At 39.0% G+C, this 13,255-nt stretch overlaps 1 protein-coding gene across 1 annotated transcript; it reads left to right on the top strand.

Annotated features, from left to right (window-relative positions):
* The first annotated feature begins 7,448 nt into the window (after window positions 1-7,448).
* Window positions 7,449-7,954, top strand: LOC104427538 (protein MKS1-like). The gene has a single exon (XM_010040619.3). The coding sequence runs from the start codon at window positions 7,530-7,532 to the stop codon at window positions 7,851-7,853; it is 324 nt and encodes a 107-aa protein (XP_010038921.2). The 5' UTR covers window positions 7,449-7,529; the 3' UTR covers window positions 7,854-7,954.
* The last annotated feature ends 5,301 nt before the right edge of the window (window positions 7,955-13,255 follow it).

Raw genomic sequence — 13,255 nt, 5'->3', positions numbered from 1 at the left:
CAGGGCGGTGCCGTCCAATCCAGGGGAAAAGGTCACGTGATGGGGATGTACGCCCCCCCGACGAACCGCCGTCCCTCCGCCACGTGTGCGGCGGAGTCCCCCGGAGCCTCGACACGTCAGCGCGAGGGGGTGGGGGCCCGACGGCGAAACGGCGACCGCTCCTGGCCTCACATGGCTGGACACGTGCTGCTCGGTCATGGGCAGCCGCTCCAAGTGGAAATTGAGACCGCTATAAAGGTGTCGATTGTAGGGATAAGGGTGCTGCATGATTGCGAAATTATTAAAGGGGGAACCTGACGCGTTTGAAGAAAGTTTGCAGAGGCCCGCGTTGTGTGCTTCAATTATTATGGCGGAAAGGACAGTGTTGTTTTTATATGAGTCTATCTCAATTATGACTTTCACAATTATATCTTAGATTTTTTTTTTTTTTGGCAGGGAGAATAGATCCGACCTCGAATGCAACGAAAATGCAAAGGTTGACGTGAGGTTCCATGCATTTTTATGATCGCTCAAAAGATCGATTAATCGGGATATTTAGATATTACCTAATTGCTAAGTGAAAAAATATTACTCATTTACCTCGACCGCTCTCCTATTTCATCAAGCTGTTGTTTTTAGTGATGCAGATTCGGAATTCCACCAATCAAAATTCTACAAGATTCGAATTCAATATGAATTAAATTTGCAAGTCATTGAATAGGGTTAGGGACGTCTGCTAGCTCTAAAGATGTCAAAATGGGTTGAAGACCTGTTTATTAACCCATACATAACCCATATATGACCCAATATGATAGGTTGTTTTTTTTTTTTTTTTTGTCTAAATTATATGACAGGTTGAGTTGCACACGAGTTAGCTAAATTTGGCTAAATGGGTTTATATGGGTTTAAGTAATAAAGTCCAATACAATGTGGACTTTGAATGGGTTTAAAGCTCAACCCATCCACAATCACGCTTCAATTGTCTTCAAGTTCGGGTTAGGGGTTTTCAGGTGGGACGCCTTATTTTTCTAGTGTACTTTCTACTTATGATCCTCTTATTTATTTTTATTTTCAAAATTGAAAATAGTAAAAAATTTATTATCTTTCATATATTAGAACAACGTGAAAAGTAGTATACTATTTTACGTGTTAATATTTATGGACTTATTGATTCTAAGAGATGTTAGATACTTCATCGTGAAACTCGAAATATTTGCATTAGAGAAAAAGTCGCAAACAAGTTAAAATTCTTAATTGAAATATTATAATATTATTAAAAATTTAATATTTACACGCTATGCACATAGCGTAAAGTTTTTGTTTTTATATATCTATGTGTTTTAATAATATAAGTTGGATCCGGTCAAGTATTCGTTGTAACGTGTCATGCCATTGTGTTTATATTGCTTATAAATGGGTCCAAACGAGTCAAATAAGTTAATTTTTCCTATCAAGAAATGAGTTGATTTGGATCAGACTATTTTCAGCCCAACCCACTCATTTGATGGCCCTACCTAGCTCTCATCTCTAAACCCGGTATGCATAGAGCTTAAAGGCTTGAAAGAGAAAAGCGCATTATTGTCTGCATTGGCATCCACAAACCCTAATCAATGCATAAGTCTAATGCATACTTTTAGGTCCTTGCAAGTTTACAGTATGGGTGAGATGACAAAGAAGCTTAAAATATTGATATCTCACGAAAATAAGTTTAGTATTTTTGTAGGATTATCCCCCCCAAACAAAAATTTTTTTTTCTAAAAGGAAGCAAATTTCAAATCCATAAAATTCCCCACTCATAATTGACAAGGACTTGACTTTCGCAGATTATATAATTTCAGATTTCAGAGATTAACGCATTACTCAACTCCAAATCAACGGCTGAGGCATACAATATTTACTCCACTGTCGATTTAAATCAACGGTTGAGGACATCCGCTCCTGCCTGCGAACGCAAGTCTTCAACGGTCGATTTTTTCTGATAAACCCATCAGAAATCTGCATTCTATTATTGAAGTGTTCCATTTATTTGGCAAAAAATTAATGATTAAAAAATATATATTACTAAATATAGTTATTGGTACTATTGGTAAAAATAAATGAACGAATATCGGCTTCATTGGGCACGTGGAGCGGACTTGCTAGGGTACTTGACGGACTTCTTGATTCATTTAGTCCAGTTGAATATCCAAAGAAATTTAAGCGAATCTTTTCAATTGGACAGAAAAAAAAATTAGACTTATATTTCAAATTGTATATACAACGCAGAATAAAACTAACATACAACAATGAAGCTTTATCCTTTCTCTCTCCATTTTTTTTTTGTTTCAAATTTGCCAGTTTTTCATATTTTATTGTTTATACTGTTTTTTGCCCTATTTTTTCTTGTTGATATTTGGTCCGTTTCCGTATTACTTTTTTTATTATAACAAATCTTGATGAGTCTAATAAGTTAAAATTTTTAAATTATTAGATTTTTAGTGCTTATGCAAGAAGCAATTAATGGAATAATGGAATATCTATCTTTCTAGGCAGTCTTTTCTATAATCATCAGAGAAATAATATAAAAAATCCTATCCCGAATCCGACCTTGTCCATAACCCAACCTCCAAGCTCATCCATGCATATGTTCTCATTCATCAACACGACACTCAGCCACGTCTCCACGTTGCCATGTGTCATGTGAAGTTCTAGCCCACAATGTGATCCAAGCACTTAAGCTTTCTCGCCGATTAGGCAAGCTGGTCCAAGGAGTCACCCATTTTTCAGAGATAACAATATAAGAGAGAAAAAATTGGTAAGAATTTGACACTCGGGTTGGATCAAGTATGAGTTAGGTCAGGTATGGATTATTAGAATTCTATTGCTTAAAAATGGGTCAATATGGGTTAAATAGGCCAATTTTGATCGGATCATTTTTTACTCGACTCAATCTACTCGTTTGACTAGTCCATGACTAAGTTTTGATATTTGTGCAATTTGGTCCTCTAACTTTTATTTTCGTTCCAATCAAGTACTCTTTTTTATTATTTGTGCAATTTGATCCGACACTGATACCAAGAGGCGAAAGGTCGGGGATTTTCTCGATTTTGTGCAATCAAAACATGGTTGGTGAGTGACAATAAAAATACTATTTAAGAATAAAATAGAGAATAAATGTTTATATTTCATTAAAATTACAAGAAAATTTCTGTCCCTCATTAATTGAGTAGAAACAGGATATGGTCAGTTAGCAGCAGACGGAAGAAAACTAGGAACTTCCATCGAAGTTGCGAATCACAAGCAATTTTTTCTACATTGCCTCATACCATCCAATAAACATGAATCTCTAATCATCGATGCATTTCGTTTAAAAGATCTGAAAGTACCAAAAAGTTGTCTTCAGTCCATTAGTATTGGTTTTGAGAAGAGTTTCTATTATTTTTGTTCAGAAACTATTGCCAAAAATGCTGTCAAACAAATAATTTGGATTTTCTACCTTTTTCATACAAAGATCGATGCAGATAATTGGAAAAAGTTCAGAAAATCAAACGGACATAAGGCCAACAGTTCGGGCATCTAGCTTCCTTAATCTTCTCGATACTTCAAGATGTATAAAGCGTAGATTTTCCAAAACCTAGGATCATGATGCATAAGATTTCAAAGTATAGGAGGTCTGACATGTAGATACGTTTTACGTATGATGAATTTTGTGATTTTTCTAAGAGATAATTGGTACAAGTGTATCGGTGTATTTTCACCTAATTCTACATAACTAGATGTTGTTGCTAGCTCCAATTTGTAAAGTACATACTGGATTTACTCAAACCACTAAAGTTCATTCATTATCAAGCCTCCATCAAAAAGGCAGGCAAGGAAAGTGAGGTATGAATCAGAAAGGGAAAAAAGATGGTGAGTGTTAGGTTGAGGATCATGCACTCGGGCCATGTGAGAAAGAAAAGGTATACCAGGTCATTATTGTAACGAAAAGTTGATTAAAGGGTGGGTCTTTGATCTTGAAGAGGCAAGATGAGATTCATCCTTTTCTACAGGGTTTCGCAGATTTCTGCATGAAAATATCTGTACAGTGAACCCATTTCTTTTTGCTTCGGCGGTTTGGATAAAAACCTCAGTCCCCATACAAATTGCTACGTGAAAGCCCTGGCCTTGGATGTCAATGAGCAACTCTCCAACAAGAATTCGCCGAGCTGGATCTTATCTGGGATCGTGTAAGGGCTTTCAGGCAATGTTCTGCCAGAGTCAGTGGGAAGAAGTTGGGGATGTTGTTTACATGCATGGTCCAAGGTGCATCATGTGCAACTTCCGGTGCCTGCGCATGCTATGCAATCTGCGAAGCTACCCCAAGGAACTTGCAGTGAGATGGGAGAGAACATGCAGAGGTTTCCTATGGGGAGACCCAGATGACAAGAAGCTTGAGCTAACTGATGGGGACATTGTCTGCAGGGAGAAGACAGATGGTGGGTTGGGAGCTTATCCGAAGTCCAGGTGTTTCGTGTCCATCTGAAGGGATCGTAGCCTGAGACCGCCACTGAAGTCATGGGGAAGTAATCTGCCAGCGGAAGGGGCCCCATCAAGACCTTCCTTTGGTTAGTGGGTCACGGCAGCCTGATGACTAAGCATCTTCAGGGAGAGTTTCAATCACCCCGGCTAACCCCACAGCATAATCAACCGGGCTCTGGAAGATACGGGAGATGCTAGCTAAGAGAAGGAACGAAGGCCGGTGGGGGTGGTCTCCACCACCTAAGGATTGGCATAAGATCATTGAGGATTGGCCCTTGAATAGAATCTTTTCGTTCGTGGATCAGTCGAATCCACCTTCCAGTTCCAGCCTTGGCTGTTATGTAATCAGCAACTTTCATTGAATTCAACTCTCTGGTTATCAGGTAAAAGACATCATGTACCAAACAAATCGAAGTGGAACTGAAAAGAGAAACTCGGACTTGAACCTGCCTGGGCTTGACTTGACCACCCCAGATGCAGAAACAGAAACAGTTGACTTTTGGCCGAGGCCGTGCGGTCAAATTATTCATGGGAAACTTGATCCGAGCTCTAATAATTTTCTTTGAAGCCGATCTCGGGCAACTCCTGCTTCGTTGACCAAGAGACGGTTTCTCTTTGCCCAAATTTGAAGCAATGGTCTAGGATTATGGAGACTTTAAGTGCCATATTAAACAAATCGAATGCTTCTGTAACGTGCCATGACTTAGATACTGCTAATATGACATGTTCTTTCACCAAAAGGGGAGAGTTCGAGCGGCAACGTCAACATCCATTTACGAAATGACAAGTTCAAGATCGAAATTAAACATCTAACTACTACGTTGACCAAATAAGTAGAAGCTTGTAATATACTTGACCCCCGACCGTCATTGTTTGTGATGGTAAGATGAATATTTTGACTTGTTTGGTTGAATGTGCAATTGGATTTGTCAAGGAATGGGATTCATATCCTCACAATCTTCATGTTTGGAGAGAAACCAAAATGTGGAATGGGGTTCCACATGGAATAAAATTTCTCGAAAAGTTTGGAACCTAGCAAATATTGAGATTCCAATTCCACATTTTTAACGCCATTTGAAAACTATAAAAAAACCTAACTCAATCATCATCGCCACTCCCACCACCGGCTCCGGCCTCTGGTTACTAGTGCCGTTTGCCAATTGAAAAGTGTATTTTTTCTTAGAATGTCAAAACTTTTTTGCAATCCACACAAGGAATGAGAGTACTTGGAATGGAAATTGTCACAAGGTTAAATCTACTTTGAACTTAGATAAGGACCACTCGACAAAGGATTAGGGACCAATTTCTAATAGGCACACAAAAGAAGAAGCGCACGTTTCATCATGCGCACCCAAGTGTTCGGCAAAATGCCCGTGTTTGCTTGAGAATTTCATAATGCAAGTCTGCTCATCAACAGACAAGTCACCATAAATGTATGGACGAAGCTAGCTATAAACTACATAAAAGACACCAATTTTGGCCCCAAAAAAACATGAAAAGAGAAAGAGGTGAGAGGTGGGGGGGGGTGGCGGAGAGAGAGGGAGGGAGGGAGGGAGGGAGAGAGAGAGAGAGGGAGAGAGAAAGAACTCGGCCAATCAGGCCATTCCACATGTCAATGATGCTTACAAGTTTCACCTCAGTCAAAGCCTGCTCCCAATAAGCCGGAACTAGCCGTTCTTATCCATCCTCACGTGCCATGCCACTGCCTGGTTCCGAAGCAACGACATATCGTACGCTTAGCTTGCTCACCTCGGCCTCGGCTCGCTTCCAGAAGAATGTTGATAGCCTCTCGTGCATGTACTGGCTTAAGGCACGCACATCTTAGCGAGATTCATGGCTCGCTCGTTTATGTATAGTCACAAACATCTTTGCTCACTCACGCTCACATCCTAGTCATTCGATTGGGTCGATCTTGGACTCTGCCAGTCCACATGTATGAATCATGCACGTGTAGTGGCACGGGCACCTAATCACGATTGGGTCACATGGGGCCAATACTAAGCTTAAATGGGATGGATCATCACATCAATCTCGATCACAAATCATCTTGGTCAAGTCATCTCTCTCACAGGCCACAAACCGTACCGATGTTTTTTTTTTTCACCCCATAAACGCATAGCCTTGTGAAGCACAACTGGCTCACCCAATGCTCGGCCATAGATTCAAGGCAAACCCGGGCCATTTCCGATGTCGGGAACCGAAGGTCTAACGGGATTCCATTCGAGAAATTCCTGGTCATGGAAACCAAACGAGGCCTAAGAACCAAAAGGTCTACCTACCTACGGAAAAGTAACAACCTTATTTATAGTTTAATCAGCTTACGCAAATCTTCAGATGAATGTTCTTTGATTCTTCAACAACCATGGAAGGTCAAAATTCCCATTTCGTAAGAGTTCGATCACGTGTCAATTGAAAAACCTCGGACTTGAATCTTCCCGCTCCGAATTTTTTCCGTCAAGGCTTCGATTTCCTCGGTTATCACCTTGGATTTACCTTCAACTTTTCCGCCGTTTTGACAAAAGCCCACGACGTTACGGTGCCGTTTCAAACGTTTTAGTTCTCCTGTTATATTGAGTACAAAGGGTCAACAACAAAAGTCGAAGCCCGAACGATAATAAAATACAAAGGAAGAGCTCAGCGTTGACATTTTAAGATCGGAACTTTTGACTGAATTGGTTTGACCCTGTAATATCGCCTTTCTTTCGTCCCCTTGCGGATGGTTCAGCCAAGTCAAAACGCAACTAGACAATTTTTTAAGCATAACAATTCGTCGCCGGCAGAATTTACTCATTACGGCAAAAGAATAATGACTAAAGATTAGCTCGGACCATTTCAAAGTAGTGACCGGTTATTTGGCAGTGCCGCCTCCGCCATCGTCATTCTCCAACAACTCACGGTGTTTTGCATATATAAACAAGTGCATCAGCTGTTTCAATTCCCATGCAGTAACACAGAGGAGAATAACTTGAAATCTCATCGACAAGCGAGAGAGAGAAGTGTTAACCGGGTCTTTTCCTTGATATTATTTGGTTAAAGTTAGGACAGCGCTGTGGATGGAGTACGCAGGAGGAAGCGGCGCCAGGAGGGTGCGGTTGCAAGGTCCGAAGCCGGCAGAGTTAGCGGTGAGCAAGGAGTCGACCAAGATCAAGAAGAAGGTTCGGGCGACAAGTGATTTGGCTCCGGTCATAGTGTACTTGAAGTCACCGAAAATTATACACGTGAGGCCGGAGGAGTTCATGGGTCTGGTGCAAAAGCTCACCGGGAAGAGCGACCAGACGGTGAAGGCGGGGCCATCGTTGGATGTCTCTTCGCCTTCTTCTTTTTCGTGGCTGTCCTCGCCGTCGCCGTCGTCTAGCGTCGAGTACCTTTGCAGGTAGAGAGAACGCATTGCCCGCGTGCGTCCTGCCTTCCGCTTTGTAGCGTTGTCAATTTGTGTAAACATGATGTAGTAGTAGGAGGTGGTTCTGTATTTTTTCCTCGCGAGAGTTGATGTACTCTGAAACTCATGGTCGTGAGTTTTTTTCACCCTATTGCATGGTTATATTACACATAACACGTGCAAAGTTACTGTCTTGATTACGTTATATTATTAGTAACCTACTTGTAGCCGGCCAATGGTGTAGGAAGAATATTCGGCGAGGGACTGGACAACTGATATTTAAAAAGGAATTGAGTATAGGGATTTGATAGAGATTGAGCGATTGAGATTTGTTATTTGGAGTAATTGGGTGCTTAGATTTGCAAAATGAAAGTATAGTTAGGCGTGAAAGTTGGGTTTAGAGGCCGCGGAACCCTATCATTATAAAAGTTGAAATTCTTTTGAGGGGGCTATGGCCGCCCTATCATTAGCCGTTGACTTGTTTGATGGCCGGAGGCCCAAAAATTTATAGGCCCTTTTGGGCACATAATTTTAAAGAGAAAGACAGTTAGGCCGGCCGGTTAGGACTGGCAGGCTTGGGCTGGCCCAAGTGACTAGAGGAGGCGGCACGGCCGGGCATGACTCCTGACCAGAAGGATTGTACCATGCTCGGGCCAGCTCCGCCTATTTGCCACCCTTAGGTCACGATCATCGATCCGAGAGTCCCAACCTGCCTGAGACTTGCGTGATGGTGGCCAAACACCACAGCAAGTGACCCAGCTCATTTTGAGGGAGACGGAGAGGCGGGGAGACATATGATCAACAATGCGATGTGCGATGGAGGAGAAGGATCGACGGCAATTGGGACCGAGCGGCGATGGAGTTATGATGCACGGGCGATGAGGTGGTGGGGCTGGGCATGGCAGAGCCAAGGAGAGAGGGGGAGAGATTTGTCTTGGGTTTAGAGGATCTAGTGATGGACGAACCAAAATATTGGAGGGTAAAAGGATCTTCAGTTGGTCAATGAATTGATTGTTGAGGGAAACCTGTAAACTCTTTGGCAGTCAACGTTTGACAACGTGTTTGATTGTACTTTGGTTTTCTAGAAGATGTGTGCCTATGCAGCTCTTCCTTTTTACAGTTCCACGTAATAAACGAGGATCCAATTTGTAACAATTCGATTTATTCACTCAATCTGCTCCGCTTTCCTTGCACTAACTAGTCCCTTCAAGACAAGGACCCACCATATAAATTTTTGAGACATTACAACATTCGGAACTACTTTCTTCTGCCGGTATCGTTTTGTTTCTATAGATACAGGTAATCTTTGCTATACTTAGCATATTATAAATACTATGATCATTCCTACAAAGGCATACAATTGAAGTATATTTGGTTTTTACTGTAAGAGTTTTCATGATGTAGGTTGTATTAATTGATATTGTAATTTACCATTTTACAGAATTGGTCTAATAAGATAAAAATAAGGTTTTTTAATAGTCAAATATGGACCCGGCTCATGTGAACCGAGTTGGGCCCGACCAATGATGAGAGGGCCCGATAAAAAAAATTTATTATTAGGGTTAAGGTCTTTCCTCTAACTCTCTTACTTCCACGAACATACTATCACCTCATATAAGGAAAGGCGTGAGGAGTGATCTCATCGAGCCAGGATCCGAGGGTAATAGAGGAGAAGAACCTAAGCTTTGGATTATCGTCATTCTGCATAAAGAACAATGGATTCCAAATCAAATATGCAAATCTTTGTCTTCTCCTTCAATATGTTCGAGTTTCTAACTATATCGATCTTGAGATGTCGTTTTGATGGCCAACATTTGGTATTAGAGCCACGTAGCCTAGAACTTGAACTATTGTATTTGGCCTTGTTTCAGAAATTTCATTTGTTGAAACTTGATTTTGAACATATATTCAGTTTCGTCTTGTCAAGCCAAGCGTTTCGGTGAGTGGCATATCTCTGATGGAGGCCAAATGCACCACCCATGAACTTTTTAGATTCAACATAGCTTTGGACATTTTTGCCCATTTTTGTGATTTTTTGTTTTAGTAAAAGTTAATTTTGATTATGTATTTGGACTTCCCTCGTCAAGACGAGAATTTTGGTGGGTTGCCCCGCCTTCGAAAGAGGCCGAACACGCTCGCATGTGCCTACATGCGCTACGGTGGGTTCGGTGAGCAACGCCATGTGCCGCCGAGCACTCTCATGCTCAGGTGCGTGACCACCACAGGTAGAGGAAGACATCATCAATGACATCGCCCTGTCAACTTGGGCACCGCCTTACGGATGATGACGTCACTGATGACATCATTCAACTGTAGATGACGTCATTCATCGACCGAGTTGACTCAACCCAAGTTGATTGATTTTGACCCGACCCGATATGACCGTTAACTAGTCAAATCGTTGACAGGTTGAACCATTGATCGGTCGGACCAATCAAACCCGATTGAACCGATTTTTGGACCAACTCATGCACACCAATGCATGTAGTTCACGCGTTGCGCACTTTAGCAGTGCGTTCAGCACATGGGACCTCCGTTAAGTGTGTGGTTGGCAAGTCATGCTCGTATAGGAATTCTCTACACTATGATGTATTTATGTTACATATTTGATACTTTTAAGGATCTAAAAATACATGTGAAATACTAAATACATGGATTTTTAGGGTAATTTTTGCGTATTTTTCATGTATTTCTCTATGGTTTTAGAAATATTTTGTGAGCTCACATGTATATAGTCACATAAAGATTGTATAGAGTGTGATTCATTGATAACATGTATAAGGTTCAACATGTAATAATGAGTAGAGTTATGTAATTGGCATGGCATGTGATTCTAGTAACAAATTGCCCTTGTCATCAGGCCTAAAATCACATGTATAAGGTAAATGTGAGACATAAAATTTATATATCTGATATGAAAGAGTTTCAATTATTTAATTGGATTGTGACCACCAAAGTGGCACACTTGATTGAATTTGAAAATACAATTTAATATTGTGATAGGATGTCTCATGTTCTAATGTGTGGCCATTCTCTCAAATGAGGTGATTATATATTAATTCATGGAGGGGTACATGTACAACATATGATTGAGAAGTGACTAACCCTAGTAGTTCATACACTCAAATTTGGTGAATTCACAAAAGGTTAGAATATTCTTATGGTTGCTGTCATATGGAGAGTATACAATTGCATATCATATATTCTACCCAAAGGTATTTATATGATGATGTATGTAACTTTTAGGATGTGTATTTACAAGATTTTCAAATAACACAGTACTCACATGATGTTAATTGTATGCATTGCTTCATATTAAGTCATCTTATTTGTAAATGGTAACTTCATAGTAATTGAGGTTCTTATCAAGTCAAACTTTAAGTAGTGAAAAGAACATTTTTTGTTTGGAATGAAACCGGTGGATGTTCATATTGCTTTTACAAAGAATAAGTTGGCAATCTAAATGTCGGCGAAATGGAACTAAAATGTATATTTTGTTGCTTGGGAAAAGAGTATCTATGAAGCATTCTATTTAGGAATACTTGAAAATGGTTTACTAGCTTATTGCACTGCTAAAAGGATGACGATGTTGAGATTGAGATAAATGTAATGATTCTTCCATATAAGGAATGATGATTTTGATGAGGTTAAGAATTATGTCCTAAGGATGGTAGATTTGAAGTCCAAAAATCATATTTATAAGGAAATTCATGGAACTACTGATCATTATGATAATCTAGCCTCAAAATAGCACTCTTTGAGAGAAATGATATCATTTGCTACTTTTGTAGGAAGAGATAACATATAAAGAAACAATATAATAAATATAAAGCTTGATTATCCCAGCATAAGTCTACAGTTAATGATTATTTGGCATTTGTTTATGAATCCAATTCCTATCAAAACCTTCATTTAATCCTTAATGGCTAAATAGTGGTGCAATGAATTATGTTGTTTACCATGAGAGGATTCATAAACTGAAAGAAGCCAAATCAATATGAATCATATCTCATTGTGGGAAATAATAGTAAAGTCAATGTCGAGTTCGTGGGAGATGTTATTTTGATTCTAGTTTTTAGATTATGGTTTTCATTTGTTATTGAAAAATATTTTTATGTATATTTTTTAAGATGGAACTTAGTTTCTGTATTATGATTGGAAGTGTGCAACTATTCTTTTGAAGTAAATAACATTGTTATTTCTATGTTTTTCAATTCAAATAAAGTTGAGTTATGCATTGTGTCAAATGGATTGTACCAATTATGTTAATCTCCTAACGATATGTATGTCACTTATACAGTTGAAAAAATTATTTCCAAAAGACTTATGCTTAAAGGATAGTCTTATACATTAACGTATTGATCGTATGTCTAGAAAAAGAATATAAAGACCGATAAAGTTGACATTTTGTTCACTCTTAAGAATTAACTAAAGACTTGCGTTAACTATTATAGAAGTAAAATGATTAAGATAAAGAAGAAAACTATAGTAAAAAATTTTGATGTGTTGGAGGTCATTCGCATTGATATTAGTGAACTCTATCCAGTAATGTTGCATATAAATTTTTATTTCAATATAGTCATTAACGAATGTTTCTTTCTGTACTTGATTAAAAGAAAAGTCTAAGTCTCTTGACAAGTTCAAAAAATTTTGAACTAAAGTTGAGAAATATTTATGGAAGTTCATAAAGATTATCATATCTAACTGCGATAGTGAGTACTTTGACAGGTATGGTAATACTGGATAGCTTAAAAGGCTATTTGTCGAATACTTGAAAGATTATGGGATGGTAACTTAGTTTGCCATACCTAAAATCTTGAACAAATTGGTGTGGTTGAAATGCATAATTGCACCATAATGGACATGATAGTGAGTATGATTACTAGAACTAATTTATCTGGTTTTCTGTAAGGCGAAGCATTGAAAATAGCTTAAACCATATTTCTACCAAAACTGTTCCATTGACTCCTTTTGAGTTGTGGACTACACATTATATAATCCAATATTAAGTAAGTTGGATTCTAAAACCAATTGGTGTTATTTCATGTCTTACCCAAGTCATTCAAAGGGATGTTAATTTTATGATCCCGGTGGAGATACAAGAATTGTGGAATCATAGATAGCAAAGTTTTTTGGGAGTTCAATATAGCTGTAGAGGATAACTGTTCTCAGACGGTTAAAGATAATAGTATGATGAAGATCACTATGTATTTGTCTTTAACTATATAGATAATTGTGGAGTCTCCTAAACTACATACTAAACCTATTGAGGTTCAGAATATTGTATTGATATAATTCCTGATAAAATTTGTTAAGCCTCTTAGGTGTAGGATGAAGCGATTATAGCTTCATTCATGAGATTTGTTAGGGAGAGACAATTGATTATACCACCAAACTATA

Source organism: Eucalyptus grandis, chromosome 11, assembly GCF_016545825.1.
Source record: "Eucalyptus grandis isolate ANBG69807.140 chromosome 11, ASM1654582v1, whole genome shotgun sequence".
NCBI lineage: Eukaryota > Viridiplantae > Streptophyta > Magnoliopsida > Myrtales > Myrtaceae > Eucalyptus > Eucalyptus grandis.
The sequence above is the reverse complement of the archived record's forward strand: the minus strand, read 5'-3'. Positions and strand labels throughout refer to the sequence as shown.

Bases quoted from the DNA above. Each gene is read 5' to 3' on its own strand.
- LOC104427538 (XM_010040619.3), top strand. From the start codon at position 7,530: ATGGAGTACGCAGGAGGAAGCGGCGCCAGGAGGGTGCGGTTGCAAGGT.